Here is a 20,517-nt window from a genome sequence, read left to right as displayed (position 1 = left end):
GTCAGCAGTCAGGTTCTACTATGGTCCACCTAGCTCAGTATTCTGACTTGAAACAACTCTCCAGGGCCTCAAACACTGAAAGGCCTTTTCCAGTACCTGTTACCTGTGATCCTTTTAACTGCAGATATCAAGAACCAAACCAGGACTTTCTGCATGCAAAGGAAGACTCTGTCACTGAGCCACAGCTTACGAGTATAGGGGCGGATCCTATCCCTGTCCTACCACTCCACAGCAAAAATTCTGGAACATTCATCCAACATGTAGAGCCAGGGTGGCCAAGCTTGCTTAACTTAAGAGCTATATAGAATAAATGCCAGATGTTTGAGAGCTGCAAGACATGAACGTTAGATGTTTGAGAGAAGGAAGGAAGGAAGGAAGGAAGGAAGGAAGGAAGGAAGGAAGGAAGGAAGGAAGGAAGGAAGGAAGGAAGGAAGGAAGGAAAATAGATGGGGAGGGAGGTGGAAAGAAAGCAACTTTAAATGCATTCTGCAAGCCACTGACTGGCTTGGTGATGTGATTTAAAGAGACAAATGCCTTTTTCAAGCCAGCTGATGGGGCGATTGGGGCTTTGAGAGCCATGCAATATTTGTGAAAGAGCCACATGTAGCTCCTGAGCCGCAGTTTGGCCACCCCTGCATTAGAGAAAGCCTCCTTAGGCTGAAGGATCCTTGGAAGATGGTTGGAGTCATCCCACTTTCTCTTCTGATCAGCAGTGGCTCCCCATGATCTCAGACTGGAAGTCTATTCCAGCCCTGCTGCCTAAGGTTCTTTAAAAGGAGATGCCCTGGGATGTATCTGTGGGCTTCTGCATGAAATGTGTATGCTCAGTCACTAAGCTATGGAGGTCTTGGTTTTAGATGACGTATTTTTAATAATATGTTCCATATATAACTGTTTTAAAGACATTTTTTATACAGCATTCCTTGTGTATGCCATTTTGAGTTCTGAAAAGCAAGTAATTAGTTTATAAAGCTGGGCTCACTTTCATGAGTCAACTTGAGTCACTTGTAGCTGTGGTTTGAATTGAGGGTATCGATCTGTGGAGCACCACCATGCATACAGTGTTGACTTTGGGGCTAGAAGAATCTCAGAGAATCTAGCTCTTCTGCAGTTTCAAGCGAAAAAAGTCCCCCCCCCCCATTGGCAATACACCTGGGTCTTCAGGACCCTGAACAAGGAAGAACAGGGAGGGGCTGCAGCCTAGTGATAGAGCATCTGCTTGGCATGCAGAAGGTTCCAAGTTCAATCCCCACCATCCTCAGTTAAAGGACCTGGCAGCAGGTGATACGAAAGACCTCAGCCTGAGACCCTGAAGAGCCACTGCCAGTTTGAATAGACCAGGTGGTCAAACTGCAGCTCAAGAGCCACATGTGGCTCTTTCACACATACTATGTAGCTCTTGTAGCCTCCACTACCCTGTCGGCCAGCTTGGAGAAGGCATTTGTCTCTTTAAATCACTTCACAAAACCAGCTGACAGCTTGAAGAATTCATTTAAAGTTGCTTTCTTTCCATAGAACCATAGAGTTGGAAGGGACCTCCAGGGTCATCTAGTCCAACCCCCTGCACAATGCAAGAAACTCACAAACACCTCCCCCTAAATTCACAGGATCTTCATTGCTGTCCGATGGCCATCTAGCCTCTTTTTAAAAATCTCAAAGGAAGGAAAGCCTACCACCTCCCAAGACAGCCTGTTCCACTGAGGAATTGCTCTAACGGTCAGGAAGTTCTTCCTAATGTTGAGCCGGAAACTCTTTTGATTTAATTTCAACCCATTGGTTCTGGTCCTACCTTCTGGGGCCACAGAAAACAATTCCACCTCTCCTTCCCCATCTATTCTCCTTCCTTCCTGCTCTTAAATGTCTGATGTTCATGTCTTGCAGCTCACAAACATCTGACATTTATTCTATGTAGCTCTTACGTTAAGCAAGTTTGGTCACCTCTGGAGTAGACAATACTGACTTTGATGGACCTGAGGTCTGATGTATAAGACAGCTTCATGTGTTCATGAATTCCAAGCAAGCGCATTCCCCATTAAAGACATTTAACAGGAATTAGGTAAAGAATCACAAGACTCATCTGGCAGTTGGGGGTGGGGGTTGTTTACAAATATTTGTGGTCATCAGGACACTGCTTCTCCCCTTTGAGGAATGGACAAGGTCTTGTTGACATCACATTTTGCTTCCCGGGCACCAGAACTGTTACTCCTGCTCTCAATCAGTCATATTGCATTGCACCTCTGAGGCACAAGATGCCGTGAAACAAGACTACATGACCATGGAATGCAGGGCCTGCTCTGTAACGAGGCGACCTGAGGCAGTTGTCTCAGGTGGTATATTTTAGGGGGTGGCAACCTCCTATCCACCAGCTGCCAGTCTCTCCTTGCCTGCCTGCCTACTACTGCTCCTGCCCAAGCAGTCCTTGCTCTTCAGGGCCTCTTCAAAAATAGTATGTCAGGTTACATGTATTAGCTTCCAGATTCTTACAAGAGTTCCCTTCTTGTGAGAGTCTGGTTACCAAAATGGTTGCCAAACAGTTCTCGTCAGAGTTTGGTAATCAAAATGGCGGCCAGACTCTCATGATAGGAAGCAATCTCTGAGAGTCCGGGATGCCCCAATAGGGCAAGTATGACTTTATGTTCCCAGATATCTTTTTCTAATATCTTGTGAGAGTTTGGTATCATTAAAGGCAGCCAAGCTCTTGTGACAGGAAGCAACCTCATGAGAGTCCAGAATGCTCTACAGGGCATGCACTGCTTGGTGTGCTATTTTAGAAGAAGGCTGGAGCAGCAATGAGGTAAAGAGTATAAAGAGTATTCTTTTTATGCAGGTGACAGAAGTAGTCAGCTGGGTGGGTGGGCAGGAAGTGACATCAGCTTCTACTACTACCATGATGTGGTGGACAGTAGCAGTAAGGTCAGTGGGGTGGCAGTGAACTGATCTTGAGCTACCATTGGTGGGGTAATTTCCTCCTCCCTTTGCAGCTTCCAGTGTGGAAGCACTGGTGAAACTCCTCATACTTCTCAGAAGTAATGTTTGCCCTGGTGAGCAAATTTGTTGAGCAACCTCTTTGCCAGTTGACAGAATCCTTGTTCTCAGTGCAGTAGTTCAGCCAGTGCATGTGGACTGAACTTTAGGACACAACTGGTTACCTCATGTGAGTGAATGTTCCTCCATATGAGAAATGGCCATCCATATAGAAATCTAGCATGCTAGGGAACGTGCCACAATAGAGTTGTCAGCTGAGAGTTGGCATTTCCTGGGAACTTCTGAGGGTAGCTCTGTGTTTCACACAGCATCCTGCGATGCTACAGCCTCACCTCTAGTCCTGGGAACACATGTCATCAGTTCTGGTTATGTGGATGGAAAATGTGCCTTGGTGTTACTTTTTTGGCTAAATTTCTCCTGTTGGCAGCAGTGGGGACCTGGGGCAGGAGATCTTCCACAACAGTGGGAGACCTGGTGCCTGTATCATTGATCAGAACCCTCCTCCCTGTCTTCTAGTTTTTTGTGTGGGAAATGGTGGAAATTCCATGTATCTAAAAAGACTGAGCTGCCCCAGTCATATAGTTACAACAAAACAAAAAAGGTTTACAAGTGAAGGAAGATGATCTCTTGCCTCTCTCCTGCTGCTTAAAGTTCTGCAGACTCTCTCCCCGAGCACTTTTCTTTCAGGCACATTCATGTTCTGGAATGTTCTAGAACATTCAGGGAACTTCAGCTAAGGAAAAAGTGGCTAGAGAGAGATTCTATGAGGAGATAAGCTGCAGAAGGGAAGAGGGTTCAGCACCCCTCCTTCACTTGCCTCTTTTCCTTAAAACAAAAGACCTTACAGTCTACTTTCTGTGTGACTGGAGCAGTTTCAAGTTTCAGCACCAAGAACTGTTGCTGTCATGTCTAGAATGGCCCAGAGGAACAGGTATCAGTATTACAAGTCCTGTGGTCACCTGCTTGCTTCTGATCTCTGGGATTCTTTTCTAATACCCTTCAAATCAAATGTAGTTTGAGGGAATTCTCTGCTAGAGATCATGGGGTGCTGGCCAGGAATCACGTACCTGTTGTCCAAGTTTTAAGCACATTACAATGATACTTTCAATTTACCTCATTTCAGAAATAAAATTACTTTTTTAAACTTTCAATTTGTAGAATTGCTCATATGGGATGAGATTGTGTATACAGTTGCACCCTGAGCCTCCTCCTCACGAGTTTCCTGGGGAGTGGAAATTACTTTTGACAGCACTCTGACAGTGGCGGGAGACGACAGACCTGGAAATATTTTAAATAAACTGAATGCAATTTTTTCAGCTGCTTTAAGTGGGTATTTTAGATATGCTCTAGGGATAGGAGGAAAAGGTCAGCAATATATCTCTTTCACCCACCCCAAGAAATACACAGTGAAGAAAAACAAGCCAGAACTCCAGTGCATTAGTAAAATCCAGTTATATTGTAAGGGAGACTTGTGCTTCTTTGGCTGTATTGGAAATGACGAGCCTATGATCAGATCTTTTGATGCGTCACTCCAAAAACAGGCACCAGAGGATGGGGAATTATAGATGGGGGCTATGGAAAGGGAGTTAACTCTCCTCCACCCCGTGCCATTTCTCCAATTCAAAATGAGCCCCTCAGATGCTTTAAGCCTTAATGGGGGGGGGGACACGTCTCTTGTGCTTGTCCCCCTCCCTTCCAGGGCTTAAACTGGCCCTGAGCTGCCACTTTTGATCAGTTAGGTGTCATGGGGGGGGAGACCTATCCTTCCTCAGTGCTGCAGCCCTGATCTGTATCAGCTTCTTGCAGCTGAATTGAAATTTCAGGAAAAAATTTGTCATGATGATCTTGTTCTGCTGGGCGCTCCACCTCTGCGGCTCCTCCCTTTACCCAGTCAGAGAGAGTTTCCTGGGGCTGCCAGGTCCAAGTCAAGAAATATCTGAGGACTTTGGGGGTGGAGCCAGAAGCAAGGTTGTGACAAGCATAATTGAACTCCAAAGGGGGAATTCTGGCCATCACCTTTTAAATGCCTTCCCTCCATTGGAAATAATGAAGGATAGGGGCACCTTCTTATGAGGCTCATAGAATTGGACCTCCTGGTTCAATCTTTTTGAAACTTGCAGGGTGTTTTGAGGAGAGGCATCAGATACTATGCTGAAAATTTGGTGCCTCTATCTAAAAAAAAAAAAACAGCCCCCGCCCCCGAACTCTAGATACCCACAGATCAATTCTCCATTATACCCTATGGGAATCAGTCTCCATAGGAAATAATAGAGTGCCCAGCAGACATTTCCCCCCACACACACTTTCTGATGATCCTGAAGCAGGGGGAGGGCTTCCAAATTGGGGGATTCCCTGCCCCCAACTGGGAATTGGCAACCCTAGAGTTTCCCAGAACATGGCGAGTCATGATCCTGACTCTTCAGGCATTTATTTTGCAAGACCAACCAACCAACACAAAATACAAAAGTTAAGTCCATCTCCACATGTTACCACCACATATAAAATGGGTGAAAGGAATCCACGTTCGGTTCACTGCAGCGCAAAGATGCGCTTGTCAAAACGGCAAGAACGGGTTGGACTCTGCATTGGCGCACGCCTCCTGTTCCCTGCCTATGAGTGCATAATTCTTCTCAACCCCCCCACCTAGTTCAGCTTAAGTCAAGGAATCTGTCAGTCTGTGTGGCACTCTGTCCTGTTGATAGGCCTCTTGTAGACCATGCCGCCTACCCCCTTCAGTCTTCCCTCCCCCTTCCCTCCTCTGTTGTCCCCTTGTTTAGGGTCCTTTTTGCCTTTCTGTATCTTTGCAGCCCCATTTTTATCCTCCAATCTTCCCTCCTCCATCCCTGATCATTCTTTTTCTCCCCACCCCCCAGACGAGTCTTATACAACATTTATCCCGTTACATCTCTTGACTTGTCCGCTTTCCTTCTATCTGCACTCAGCATGGATTTCCCCTTCCTTTGTCTCTCCGTCTACATGACCCCTTTGTTTCACCTTTCCTATTACGTTAGGCTCTGTTTCTTCCCTTCCACTCCCCACCCCCTTCCCCGCCACCACATCCCAAGTCCTATCTACTGTCTGCATTAAAACAGGGAGAACCTTCATGTCCTTCTTAGTTAGACGCATGATCTGGGAAGAGGAGTCAGATGGTCATGGGGGGTGGGGGAGAAGCAGAGTTGTTTTGTCTCGTAAATGGGCCCTGGACAACAGGAGGTTTTCACAGTGCACATTCTTGGCCCCAGTGCAATTGATCCCTTCTGCGCAGGGTTTCCTGAGAGAGAGGGAGAGAGAGTGCAGTCCATTAGGGGCAGTATTATTATTTTTTTAAAGCTATACTGCGGTTGTATGCTCCAGAGCGCAAGCCAGCAATGAGCTTGGCCTGCTGGCTTTCTGCCCGTTCTTGCCATGTAGACTGGAATTTCCAAGAATTGCCAGAAGCCTCTCTTGGGGTGAATCATTTCTCCGGCCTCCATAAATTCGGCAGATAGTGCGGGAGAGCAAACAATGGGTTTTGTTTCTAAGACATTCCGCCTCTTACACACACACACATAGCCTTTTAAAAATCTGGCTATTCATCACCAGGATATAGTTTATTTTCAAGATATTATTTATTAGATTTTTTTAAAAAGTTGCTGCTCACCCAGGGGTCTCACAGTGACTTACAACACTTAAATCAGTCTGGCACCCTCTGCTTTAAACATTTGTACCTGTCCCACTGATGTTCATCAAACCTCTCATGTATAAGTTAAGTCTGTAAAGAGCCACTTGCCTGAATAGGGTTGCCAGCCTCCAGGTGGGGCCTGGAGATTTCACGCTTTTACAACCGATCTCCAGCCGGCAGAGATCAGCTCCCCTGGAGAAAATGGCTGCTTTGAGAGGTGGACTCTATGGCATTGTACTATGCTGAGGCCCCTCCTCTCCCCAAACCCCTCCTTCTCCCAGATCTATTCCCAAAATCTCCAGGCATTTTCCAATCCAGACCTGTCAACCCTATGCCTGAATGAAGAATTCTACGGAGCTGACTAGCTAGGGAGATTTTTTTTTTAAGTTTTCTTGTTCAGACTATAGATGACCAATCCAAGCATGCAGGGTAGGATGATAATAAATAGAATTCGAGGAAGGAAAAGGCTAGTAACTGTCATGGACTTATTTCCAAATACGTAGCTCTTTGCGCTTGGCATTACACATGTTGAAATCAATGCGTATACAGATGGTTGTGAGATTTTGGGGCAGAGCCTGAGGAAGGTGAGGTTTGGGTAGGGGAGGAATTTCATTGGAGTATAATGGCATAGAGTCCACCCTCCAAAACAGCTGTTTTCTTCAGGGGAACTGATCTCTGTCACCTAGAGATGAGTTGTAATAGCAGGAGATCTCCAGCTACCACCTGGAGGTTGGCAACTCCAGCTGAGTGCCATGGGCTCTGCTCCCACCTATGTGTGATTGCCTGCCTATGAACATAGAGTGCATAGAGAGTGTTTTTAGAAACATTCCTGATCTTGGGGATGAAGCCTGTGGAAGCACACTTTTCTGCTTTTGTGGACTGTAGGCCTTGTAACACTAGGGCTGCCAGATATGACTCTGGGGACTTTGGGGGTGAAGCCAGGAACAAGAATGTGACAAGCATGACTGAACGCCAAAGGGAGTTCTGGCAATCACATTTAAACGAACCACACACGTTTTAAATGCCTCCCCTCCAATTGGAAATAATGAAGTATAGTAGCATCATCTTTGGGGGCTTATATAGGATTGGACCCCCCGGTCCAATATTTTTGAAACTTGGAGGGTGTTTTGAGGAGAGGCACCAGATGCTATGCTGAAAATTTGGTGCCTCTACCTCAAAAAACAGCCCCCCCCGAGCCTCAGATATCCATGGGTTGATTATCCATTATACCCTATGGGAACCGTTCTCCATTGGGAATAATGATGTGCCCAGCAGCCATCTTCCCTCCCTGCTTTCTGATAACCCTGAAGTGGGGGAAGGGCCTCCAAATTGGAGGATCCCCTGCCCCCACCTTGGGATTGGCCCCCACCTTGGGATTGGCAACCCAATATAACATGTAGGGTTCTGGTACATGTCTACTGGTACAGAAATAACACTCATTGTGCCTTTCAGACAAAATGGCCTGTGTATATCAGGAGGATGGCATGTAGTGTGGTCACCACCCCATAGAGGTGGTAGAGAATAATGAATGAAAAACGTTACTGTGCTTATGAGCTGCAGATTGCAGTAGGTGAAAAGGGAGCCAATACCTTGTGCTATGCTTGCCAACCTCCAGGTGGGGCCCAGGGATCTCCTGGAATTATAACTGATCTCCAGACTGCAGATATAAATCCCCTGGAGAAAATGGCTGCTTTAGAAGGTTGACTCTATGGCAGGGGTGGCCAACGGTAGCTCTCCAGATGTTTTTTTGCCTTCAACTCCCATCAGCCCCAGCCAGCATGGTTAATGGCTGGGGCTGATGGGAGTTTTAGGCAAAAAGCATCTGGAGAGCTACCGTTGGCCACCCCTGCTCTATGGTATTATATCCTGCTGAGGGCCAAACTCTGCCCTCCTCATCAGGCTCCATCCCCAACTCTTCAGGATTTTCCCATCCTGGAGTTTGCAACCCTATCCAATCCCCTTCTAGCATACTGATTTCAACTAGGCTTGCCAACAGGCCTGGAGAAAAATGTCCCATCCCTTTAAGAGGCTTAATGGGATGATGTTATTTACCTCCATGCCAAGGAAAGCTCCAGCTGTCCATTCCCACACATTAAATATCTATGAAAAGGACAAGACATTTTTTTCCAGGCCTGTTGGCAAACCAAATTTAAACATGCATAATGTCATGTGTGTTTTATGTATATTAAATTTATCACTTAACTGTTGGGTGACGGGAGACAAAGATAAATAGATCCTTCATGAGGAGGGAGTGTAAAGCAAGCCAGGAACCTTTTGGCCGCATCCAGAGGGAAAAGGGTTTCATTCAAGTCAGCTACATTTCTTCCTGGCTTCCTTTCCGGCCAAGGAGAGCCCCAAAGCTGCTTCTTCCTTAGCCCTTTACATAAGTCTCTCCTCCTCACATAGGGTTGCCAATCCCCAGGTGGGGGCACGGGTAGGGTTGCCAAATCCAATTCAAGAAATATCTGAGGACTTTGAAGGTGGAGCCAAGAGACTTTGGGGGTGGAGCAAGGAGCAAGGGTGTGACAAGCATAATTAAACTCCAAAGGGAGTTCTAGCCATCACGGGACCACACTCCTTTTTAAATGCCTTCCTTCCATAGGAAATAATGAAGGATAGGGGCACCTTTTGGGGGGCTCATATAATTGCACCCTCTGGTCCAATCTTTTTGCAACTTGGGGGATATTTTGGGAAGAGGCTCCGGATGCTATGCTGAAAATTTGGTGCCTCTACCTCAAAAAACACCACCACCACCCCCGAGCCCCAGATACCCACAGATCAATTCTCCATTATTTCCTATGGGAATAACTCTCCATAAGGGAATTGATCTGTGGGTATCTGGGGCACTGTGGCGGGGGGCTGTTTTTTTTTTAGTTAGAGGCATAGCTTTTTGAGTTAGAGTTGAGTTCAGCATAGTGTCTGGTGTCTCTCCTCAAAACACCCCCTAAGTTTCAAAAAAATTGGACCAAGGGGTCCAATTCTATGACCCCCAAAAGAAGGTCCCCCAGTCCTTCATTATTTCCAAGTGAAGCATTTAAAAGGCATGTGGTTCCTTTAAATGTGATGATCAAAACTCCCTTTGGAGTTCAATCATGCTTGGCTCCACCTCTAAAGTCCCCTGATATTTCTTGTGTTGGATCTGACAACCCTATCCTCACACTATTTCCAGTCATGAGTAGGCCGTTGTTAACACAGCATCCTTCCTCTGTGAAGAGGCCTCCCGAAGAGCCTCACTTGTGAATAGGACTTCACAAGTAGCTTGTTATTTGTTAGTTGTGAGGAAACCTAAGGGTTGAGGGAACTGGCTGGGAGTCAGCTGACTGCCCACTGCCTCCACAGTTAGGGTTGCCAGCCCCCAGGAAGGGCCTAGAGTTCTCCCAGAATTACAACTGATTTTAGGGTTGCTGCTGCCAGGCAGTGCCTGGCAAATGGCAAGAGGTTTGGGGGTGGGCACATGAGGGGAAGGGGCTTTGCAACATTCTATGCATCACTGTGTCACTTCTGAGAAAAACCTGGAGGTGACATGGGGTAGCTCTAGAAATCACCGGAAACTCTGGTTTCACCACAGAACTTCCAGGAATTCCATGTCTATCCTATGTCACTTACAGGTTATCCCCTGAAGTGGTGTTGTGGCACACAGAACACCGGTAAAATTTTCTTGTCACTGATCTCCAGATTATAAGCATCAGTTCCAGTGGCGAAAATAGTAGCTTTGGAAGGCAGACTATGGTATATGATCCTTCCTAGCAGCCAGTGGTGGGATCCTTGGTTGTCTCTGGGATCTTCTGTTTGCACAAAGCGCACGGAGTGCAATGACATCACCGGTGCAAGTGGCATCATTATGTTGCTGACATTGGGGGGTGACGCGCAAGTTTTTGAGCAAAACTCTATGGTTTGTAGCTGATTTTACCATAGAGTTTTGCCCCAAAACGAAAGTGTCGCCACACAATATTAGCAATGTGATGATATCACTTCTGGGTGACATAATTATGTGACCTTTGGAGCTAGTTGGGGGTGTATTTCCCCCCTGCCGGCCAGCTGGCTGGTGGTGGGGAAGCATCCCAGAAAAGCAGGGTTTCCCTCATCCCCAGCAGGAATCTGGCAGCCCTAGGTGTATCATAGATATGAGGTGAAATCTCTCCCCAGACTCTCTCCTCCATAGGTCCCACCCCTACTCTAATAATTTCCTAGGCCAGTGCTGGCAACCTTATCCACTGTAGGATTGTTGCTTCTCCCAGTCTCCTTATCTTATTTATTTATTTCATTAGTTAGTTAAACATCTTTATCCCACAGCTTTCTGCCCTAAAATGCTCCCATGGCAGCTTCCAGTATATAAAAAGACACTGTTAAAACACAATAAAACCATCAATAAGTTAATAATAGAACCTCCATAAACCCAGCTGATAATAAAAAAAACAGTTTAAAAGCAGCAGTCAGCAATCTGAAAGAGAATAAAACAATTACAGCGATGATAGTATCATAACAGTAATACTTCAGCATTTGTGTAGCACTTCTGATGCTTTAAGTACATTATCTAGTAATCCTTACAACAGCCCTGTTCATAGGCCAGTTTTATTATCCCTCTATTACAGTTAGAAATTGAGAGTGTTAAAGCTGCAGTACTGCAGTCCTAAGCTCTGCTCACGACCTGAGTTCGATTCCCGGTGGAAGCTGGATTTTCAGGTAGCCAGCTCGAGGTTGACTCAGCCTTCCATCCTTCCAAGGTCGGTAAAATGAGTACCCAGCTTGCTGGGGGGAAAGTGTAGATGACTGGGGAAGGCAATGGCAAACCATCCCATAAAAAGTCTGCCATGAAAACGTGAAAGCAATGTCACCCCAGAGTTGGAAACGACTGGTGCTTGCACAGGGGACCTTTCCTTTCCTGCTCAACTAAAGTCAAAATGAATTACTGGCAGCATGGGATAGTAAGTTGTATGATGATCTGGAAGACCCAGGTTCACATCTGCACTCTGCCATGGAAACTTGCTGGGTGACCTTGGGCCATTCACATATTCTCAGCCTCACGTGGTTGGTATGAAGATCAAATGGAGGAGGGGAGAATGTTGTAAGCCACTTTGGGTCCCCTCTGGGGAGAAAAGAGCAGCATAAATGAAGTTAATAAATAATTTCTACTGAGGACCTTAGGGTTGCCAATCTCCAGGCAGGGGCAGGGGATCCCCCGGTTTGGAGGCCCTCCCCTCACTTGAGGATTATCAGAAAGGGGGTGGGTGGGAAATGTCTCCTGAGCACTCCGTTATACACTATGGAGATAGATTCCCATAGGGTATAGTGGAGAATTGATCTGTGGGTATCTGGGGCTTTATGAGGGGCTGTTTTTTGAGGTAGAGGCACCAAATTTTTAGCATAACATATGATGCCTCCCCTCAAAACATCCCCCAAATTTAAAAAAAAGATTGGACTGGAGGTCCAATTCTATGAGCCCCAGAAGAAGGTGCCCCTATCCTTCATTATTTTCAAAGGGAGGGAAGGCATTAAGAACATAAGAGAAGCCATGTTGGATCAGGCCAATGGCCCATCCAGTCCAACTCTCCGTGTCACACAGTGGCCAAAAAAACCAGGTGCCATCAGGAGGTCCATCAGTGGAGCCAGGACACTAGAAGCCCTCCCACTGTTGCCCCTCCCAAGCACCAAGAATACAGAACATCTCTTGCCCCAGACATAAGAACATAAGAGAAGCCATGTTGGATCAGGCCAATGGCCCATCCTGTCCAACTCTCCGTGTCACACAGTGGCCAAAAAAACCAGGCACCATCAGGAGGTCCATCAGTGGAGCCTGGACACTACAAGCCCCCCCCCCACTTTTGCCCCTCCCCAAGCACCAAGAATACAGAGCATCACTGCCCCAGACAGAGTGTTCCAACAATACACTGTGGCTAATAGCCACCGATGGTCCTCTGCTCCAGATGTTTATCCAATCCCCTCTTGAAGCTGGCTATGCTTGTAGTCGCCGCCATCTCCTGTGGCAGTGAAAAAAGTGGCCATCAGAGTCTTCTGGAAGAGTTCTGTGTCATCCCAAAGACTAAAGCAGCCTTTATCCTGTTAGTGCAACAAGTGTGTGGTCCCTTTAAATATAATTGCTAGAACTCTCTTCAGAGTTCAGTTGTGCTTGTCACATCCTGGCTCCTGGCTCCACTTCCATAGTCTCCTGGCTCCACCTCCAAAGTTCCGGGACCTGGCAACCCTAGAGAACCCACATCACAGCTCAGTCTTTTATTTATTTCCCTGCCTTTCTGACCTCATGGGGCCACACGGGCAGCTAGCAACTTAAAACACAAATAATAAGATTTCATCTTAAAAACCATTAAAGCCAACAAACACATCTTTAAATCTATCAAAAACAGAGCTAAAATACATGTAAAACATAGAAACAACAATTAAAACATTGGGGGGGGGGGAGAGGAAAGACCACTGAGGGAACGCTAAACTGAACAAAAAAGTCTTCAATTGCTGGTGGAAGATGGTAATGGAAGTGGACAGGCAAATCTCCCTGGGGCTAGAGTTTCAGATAGGGCGATCAGGCAGGGGATGGGGGTGCAGGAAGGGAAAGGAAGGAAGAAAAAACAGGAAATAGATGTGATTGTGCCTATGTTGCTTCCTGGTGATGTAAACATGTCAGGGTCCTGGGGGCTGACCACTCTGGTTTGGGGGCAAACAGCAATGTAGAATTAGCTTCAAACCATAGAGTTTTGCCCAAACAAAAATAGTGTCCCCCACCCATGTCACCGTCATGCCTATGTCACTTCTGGATAATGTAAGCACTATACTTTTGGGTTTTTGCCTGTTTGGGGTATGTGTGTAATTTCCCCCAGTTTCTGATAGCCCTGAATCAGCAGGGGGAAGCTACAAACCAGGAGATCCCACACCCCAACTAGGGACTGGCAATCTGAGTTCCAGAGTTTTGGTGGTACACTGAGAAGTCCCTCTCCTTGGTTGTCACCTGCCAATCTGTCACCTGTCAATCTCAGACTCGCCTTACATAGGGCACCCTCATGTGAGGCAGGCAGGAGCTGCCACAGCAAGTCAACAACTCTTGCCACATGTAAGCTTCTGGCACAAGTCAGCAGTCTTCATCATGTGCAAGGCAGGTGTAAGGTGCCAGTGGAAATTGATGCTCGCCACTTCACATGAGACAGAAGGGTGTGAAGCAGCAGCCCTCCCCCTGTGCAGGGCAAGTGGCCCGCTCTTACTCCTTCCTCTATCTTTGGCTTGTCAACTGCCCGCTTAAGAAGGGCAGTCTTCTGGAAAGGCTGCACCAGTGCAAAAAATGTCCTAACAGAAATGTAGCCACTGTGGGACACTCTTGCAACTCCATTTGCAGTTTGGTGTAGTGGTTAAGTGTGTGGACTCTTATCTGGGAGAACCGGGTTTGATTCCCCACTCTTCCACTTGCACCTGCTGGAATGGCCTTGGGTCAGCCATAGCCCTGGCAGAGGTTGTCCTTGAAAGGGCAGCTGCTGTAAGAGCTCTCTTAGCCCCACCCACCTCACAGGGTTCTGTTGTGGGGGAGGAAGGTAAAGGAGATTGTGAGCCGCTCTGAGACTCTTCGGAGTGGAGGGCGGGATATAAATCCAATATCTTCTTCTTCTTCATTTGAAATACAACAGAAGTGCATTATCATGCGGTAGAAGACATGGTACTGGGGATGGTAAAGCAGCCAAGGGAGCCAGGAAATTTATTTAATTCATGTATTTTAAAACATGTGTGTGTGTCATCCAATCAGGGACCTCAAGGCTGTGGCCAATTAAAAAAAAACATTTAAAAGCTCTGTAATACATGAAGTATCCAAGGAGGTTTTAAAAAATTCTTCAGCGATAGCGACACGCTTCCTGGGTATCTCGGCATGTTTCGGTAGCAGCCTGCGTCTGGCACACTTATTTCAAATATCTGGAACCGATGCTTAATTAATTACAATGCATTAGTCAGTTTGTCAATTTCCTTAGCCGCATTAAGGTCAGTATTGTCTACTCAGACTGGCAGCAGCTCTCTAGAGCCTCAGGTAGTCTTTCACATCACCTACGGCTTGGTTCTTTTAACTGGAGATGCTGGGGACAGAACCTGGGAGTCCCAGGACTCTTTTTTCTTTTGCAGGAACGTAGTTCCGGCTGGCTTGGCATCAGGGGGTGCGGCCTAATATACAAATGAGTTCTTGCTGGGCCATCTCTACCAAAAAAAAACCCTGTGTGAAACAATGGTGATGTCAGGAGGTATGGCCTAATATGCAAATAAGTTCCTGCTGGGCTTTTTCTTAAAAAAAAGTCCCTGCCTGGGACCATCTGCCTGCCACACAGAGGCACTGCCATTAAATTACAGCGCTTACCCTGAGGGATCCACAGACGTTCTTGGCAGCCCTCAGTCGTTCCAGGTTCAATAAAGGCAAACACACACCCTCTAAACAAGGACTTGCTTCACACATCCATATTTTAAGGGAAAAGAGGCTGAGAGATCCGTGCAGGGGAAGGAGAGTTAATCCCCTTCTCTCCTATGTAATACCCGTAATCCAGATTGGTCCCTGATACAGCTGCTATTGACCTTCTAAAAAGACTGGGAAGATCTGATCGCGGGATCCCTCTCACAGAACCTTATCTAGTGAGCCACTCAAACCAAGGATAGCTTAATGAGCCACACCCCTTTCACTATTATATATTGCTGAGGGCTCTGCCGCACTTACTGTATTAATTCACTCCACGGTGTCCTGTCTTCCAATGATTTAAAAGCCAAAGGAGTGTTTGTTATTTGGGTTGAAGCTTATAGCAGTTATAGAAACCCAGAGGGGCAGCCTAGTTGCTCCCCTTAGCAATCAAAGTGCTGAGATCGAGGGAACCAGGCAGCTGACCTTGGATCTCGGCAGAGGAATGGCTCCCTAGGATCTTTCTGGATCTTCCTAACTCCTAAGGATGAAAGCAACCTCATCTGTGGTGTATTTTCCTGCACATCAGGGCTTTTTTGTAGCAGGAACTTCTTTGCATATTAGGCTACACGCCCCTGATGTAACCAATCCTCCGCAAGCTTACAGGACTCTTCATACAGGGCCTGCTGTAAACTTTTGGAGGATTGGCTACATCAGGGGGGTGTAGCCTAATATGCAAAGGCGTTTCTGCTGCATAAAAAGCCCTGCTGCACAGTAATGCCTGCAGTTCTGACAAGAACACCCTGGTGCTGCATGAAGAAGGTACTTGATAGGCATGCAGAAGGTTCCAGGTTCAGTTCCTAGTATTGCAAGTTAAATGGACCAAGCAGTAGGTGATGTGAAAGATCTCTGCCTGCACTATGGCCCAATGGAAGAGCATATATTTTGCATGCATAATATCCCAGGTTCAATCCCTGATGTCTCCAATACTCAGGGAACCAGGAGAACCCCAACTCTGCTTGAGCTTCTGGAGAACTGCTGTCTACTAGATAAGACAATGTGGAGCTAGATCAGTCAACGATCTGACTCAGAATGATGCAACTTTCTATGGCCAGATCCTCAATGAATGAAGATGCATCCTTTTCAAGATCAGGAGGCTGACATATACACATGACTATACAAAGCTGCCTTATACTGAATCTGACCCTTGGTCCATCAAGGTCAGCATTGTTTACTCAGTGAGTCTCCAGGGGTGCAGGCAGAGTCTTTCTCATCACTTCTTGGTCCTTTTAACTTGCAATGCTAGGGATTAAACCTGGAATCTTCTGCATGCCAAACAGATGCTCTACCACTAAGCCATAGTCCTCCTGTCTTTGTTTGTTGGGGAGGAGGGTGATTCATTTTGAAATTAATGAGAACCTTAAAGAGAAAAAGATTTGTTCCTTCCTCGCCACATACATCATCCTCAACATATTTCATACCTGGGAATTGGAAAAGTGAGGGAAATCAGTTCTTGTTTGATTATCCCCAAAGTAGTCAGGGAATGAGATTTTGAGAGGGGGGGGGAGAGGGAAACCAAAGCAAGCCAAGAAGGACACTTAATCCATCTCCTCTTTTTCCTTTACTGTCTTTAAAGGTTGCAAAATCAAAGCTCTGAGGGCAAAGACCAATACCTACATCAAGACTCCGGTACGTGGTGAAGAGCCTGTGTTCATGGTGACTGGGCGGCGGGAGGACGTTGCTATGGCAAGGAGAGAGATCATTTCTGCAGCTGAGCACTTCTCCATGATCCGGGCCTCTCGTAACAAGGCTGGCACGACTTTTGGTAGCGCCCCAACCTTGCCAGGACAAGTTACCATCCGGGTTCGGGTCCCATACCGTGTAGTGGGCTTGGTGGTAGGGCCCAAGGGAGCCACCATCAAGAGGATCCAGCAGCAGACCAACACCTATATCATCACACCCAGTCGAGACCGGGACCCTGTCTTTGAGATCACAGGAGCACCAGGCAACGTGGAGCGAGCCCGAGAGGAAATTGAAACTCACATTGCAGTCCGGACAGGCAAGATTCTCGAATACAACAACGAAAATGACTTCCTGTCCAGCAGTCCTGATTCAGGCATGGAAAATCGTTACTCAGAGGCCTGGCGGGTCCACACTCCAGCTCCTGGCTGCAAGCCTCTCTCCACCTTCCGTCAAAACAGCCTCGGGTGCATCGGCGACTGCTCTGTGGACCCAGCTTATGAGACTCCCCGGCTGAATGACCAAAATGATTTCAATTACAGTTACCTCTTTCCCAACTATGGTGTCAACAAACAAGATCTCTACTATGGGGTTCCAGAGTCTGGTGCTCCCTTGTGGGCTGGGCAGGAAAATACCAACCCGGTTTCTGTCCTCTTCTCTAAGCAGCAACGATCTAGCAATACTGGCGCTATCCACCCAAACTCACATCGTTCCCCATCCTCTTCTATACAAGAGCCTACCCTCTCTGGGCTTCCTAGAAGGTCTCAGGGGGAGCCCTTACAAGGGTTTTCCAAACTGGGTGCTTCCGCCACCACCCGGACGTCCATCTCCAGCAGCCGGGAGTGCATGGTGTGCTTTGAAAGTGAGGTAACGGCAGCCCTAGTTCCATGCGGCCATAATCTCTTCTGCATGGAGTGTGCCGTGCGGATCTGTGAGAGAACTGACCCAGAATGTCCAGTGTGCCACGCAACAGCCACTCAGGCCATTAGAATATTTTCTTAAAAAGAGACATCATTAGGGGCATTGGAGTGGGTGAAGGGAAGGGAGGGAGGGAAGAGCAGAGAGCAAGAGCGAGCAAGAGAAAAATCCAGACATCAGAAGAATGAACAAACGAATCAGAAAGAAAAAGTTAATTTAAAGAAGAAGAAGAAGAAATTATTTTAGGAGCAATGTATGTTATTTTTTAAGAAAAATAATAAGAATAATAAAAATAATAATAAAAGGTGATGATACAATTAAGATGGAGAAGCTAGAAATACTGGGAATGGCAATTGCTACATAACAGCCCATGGTGTCGTTTTGAAACTGAGAACTCTCAACACACATGAGCAATTTGCAAGCAACACAGGAAGTGATGCGGTGGAAGTAGGGTGGGGCCTGTGGCCTGCTAGCACCATTACTGGAGGGGGGAAAGGGGGCATTTTCTCATCTAGCAAACCCAGCCCTGATCTTGGTCTGATGATGTTGGGCTTTCAACTTGCCTGGCGGGTCAAAAACTCAGAAAGTAACTTAAAGCTATTAGGAAGGGAAACAGGAAAGAAAAAGAGAAAAAACATCAACCTCTGGGAACCTGATCAAACGAGGGCACAACTGTATTACCTCAAACATTTAAAAGAAAAAGAAGCAGCTAAAGAGCTTTATATTCTTTTTCCTCTATTTTTTTCCTAAGAAGAAAAAAAAAGAAAAGAAATTAAAATGAAAAAATAACATTAAAGCCAGTGAAATGGGAGAAGAATAAAAAAGGGTTTGGAAGAACCCCGCCGAGAATCCTCCTGGCCACTTTTCAATTTTAGTTTTGAGTCTTCTGAGCCACTGCAAAAGTTTTTTGAACTTTGAGTTTGCTTTTCCTATTTGAGCAGGGATTTGTTCATCAAATATGAAATCAGGAGTCACTAACAGGGTATTTCCAAAAACAAAACAAAACCAAGCTACCAACGCTTCCGAATTCCCAGTTAAAGGGATGGAGGGGGCTTGACCACCATGTATCTACATCTCACCCTTCACACTTGCCAAGTGATGCAGCCACTAACGTAGACACACAAAAAGAGAAAAAAACACATTTTTTCTTCCTTTCTTTCTCTCTTTTGATTTTTAAGAACAACAACAATTTCTCACTAAAACCTAAGAAAGATGTTCACGCAATACCGGCAACAAAGCCCACTTACAACCAACATGCATCTCGACGGAAAGCAAAAAAAATCAAATAAAATGAATAATAAATAAAAAATGAAATAACATGTTTATATATAATTTTCTCGTCTTTTTAAACTGGACCAAAACTTTTGTTACTCAAAACCAAGTAAAGAGAAAAAAAGAGTATTTACTTATGGACCAAAACCTCTTTCGCTGTCCTCATCTGGATCTTCCGGAGGTTGCTAACTTTTATATATTATATTTTTTTCAGAATGAAGCAAACTGACACATGCGCAAAAAACACAAAAAATAGAAAAAATAATTTTGAATTGCCTTGTTGAACATCCTTAATCATTTCAAGACAAAGTCATTTGACTCCTGGTTTTGTTACATCAGATACTTTTTGAAAGTGTTGGGAATAGGAGAGTCGGGCTATTCAAACTCGTCTCCCCGCCAATTTGCAGCCCAGCAACCTAATGTAGTCAGGTTTCTTGAACTTGCTACCTGGATGCCAAATTGCCAAGATGGTCATATGTTAAAAGGGGGTGAATTAGAACAACCCAGTACCACTATAGATGCATATATATGAATGTTTTCATTTTCTTCCCATTCCCTATCTTTACTTTTTGCTTACAATTCTTGGACGCTTATTTAGGAAGGAACTATTGAACCAAGAACCTTTGCTATTTGTTAAAGATGGTTCTGAGAAAAAGAAAGAAAGAAAAGGGAAAAAAAGGATTCAGGAGCCCAAGAGTTTCTGGGATTCATGTTTTTAAAATCCTTGAATGCTATACAGGAGACTTTCATTTAATCATTGCATGCTTCTTGGGAATATGTTTTCTTTCTCTGCCCTTTTGTCCCACCTAAATACCATCTCTTGACCTCTGCTGATTTGTTTTAGATAGTCCTCAGTCACCTACTGACAGGGCTGTGTGTACTTTTGTGCTTTAAAAAAATAATATCTTAAATTCTACACCAAGAAAAGCCAGATTGTACAAATTATGGAAATTAAATGTGTTTCTTTTGCATGGTTTAAGCCACCGCCTTCAGGTGTGGGAGTGTCACAAATTTTCATGTCTCCCTTCATACCAGGAGCTGCTTCTGTGGCAGTATATACTCATGTCTGGCTTCTGAGATTTCAGCAGGTAATGACTACCATTTTGGGGGATCCATCTTTTTGGTCAGGTAGAGTTACTTTTTAAAAAGTCAGGTGGGGATTTTCAGGATGAGGGATTCCATCACCAATCTGCAAGTCCACACTCGCATAGCATAATTGAATTATTGCGGAGTACATGCAGCCCTGTCCAATAAATTTATTGTGGGGAGGGGGAGAAATGACTGGTGTTCTGCCAAACTTGGCAACTGATTGTGATCTAAGGGAGGAGGTGGGGGACACAGGTGTGTTTTCCTCCCCAGCAAAGACAAAATATGTATTATCCAGGAACTGAAAGAATTTGGGGGAGGAGGACTGAGATGAAAGGTGATCATGTCCTAAATTCTGCACTATAATACTGAAAAGACTGTAGTCTGCTAAAGGGGACACTGTCAGCCTATCATGGGGTTTGCCTTCCCATCCTGAGCTCTGGAAGCTAAAGTGGCTTAATCCTGCAACACGTTTTGGGTACAGGAA

General features: G+C 45.8%; 1 protein-coding gene across 1 annotated transcript in view; it reads left to right on the top strand.

The window, feature by feature from the left end:
- The window catches only part of MEX3A (mex-3 RNA binding family member A), a 35,420-nt gene extending 15,821 nt beyond the window's left edge, over positions 1-19,599 (top strand). The window contains exon 2 of the mRNA XM_060253815.1: positions 16,651-19,599. Coding sequence (XP_060109798.1) covers positions 16,651-17,756 — 1,106 coding nt within the window. The 3' untranslated portion in view covers positions 17,757-19,599. The remainder of the gene's footprint in view (positions 1-16,650) is intronic.
- Positions 19,600-20,517: the final 918 nt, after the last annotated feature.

This window comes from Heteronotia binoei, chromosome 1 (assembly GCF_032191835.1).
Source record: "Heteronotia binoei isolate CCM8104 ecotype False Entrance Well chromosome 1, APGP_CSIRO_Hbin_v1, whole genome shotgun sequence".
NCBI classification, from domain to species: Eukaryota; Metazoa; Chordata; class Lepidosauria; order Squamata; family Gekkonidae; genus Heteronotia; species Heteronotia binoei.
This window is presented reverse-complemented; position numbering and strand designations above follow the sequence as displayed.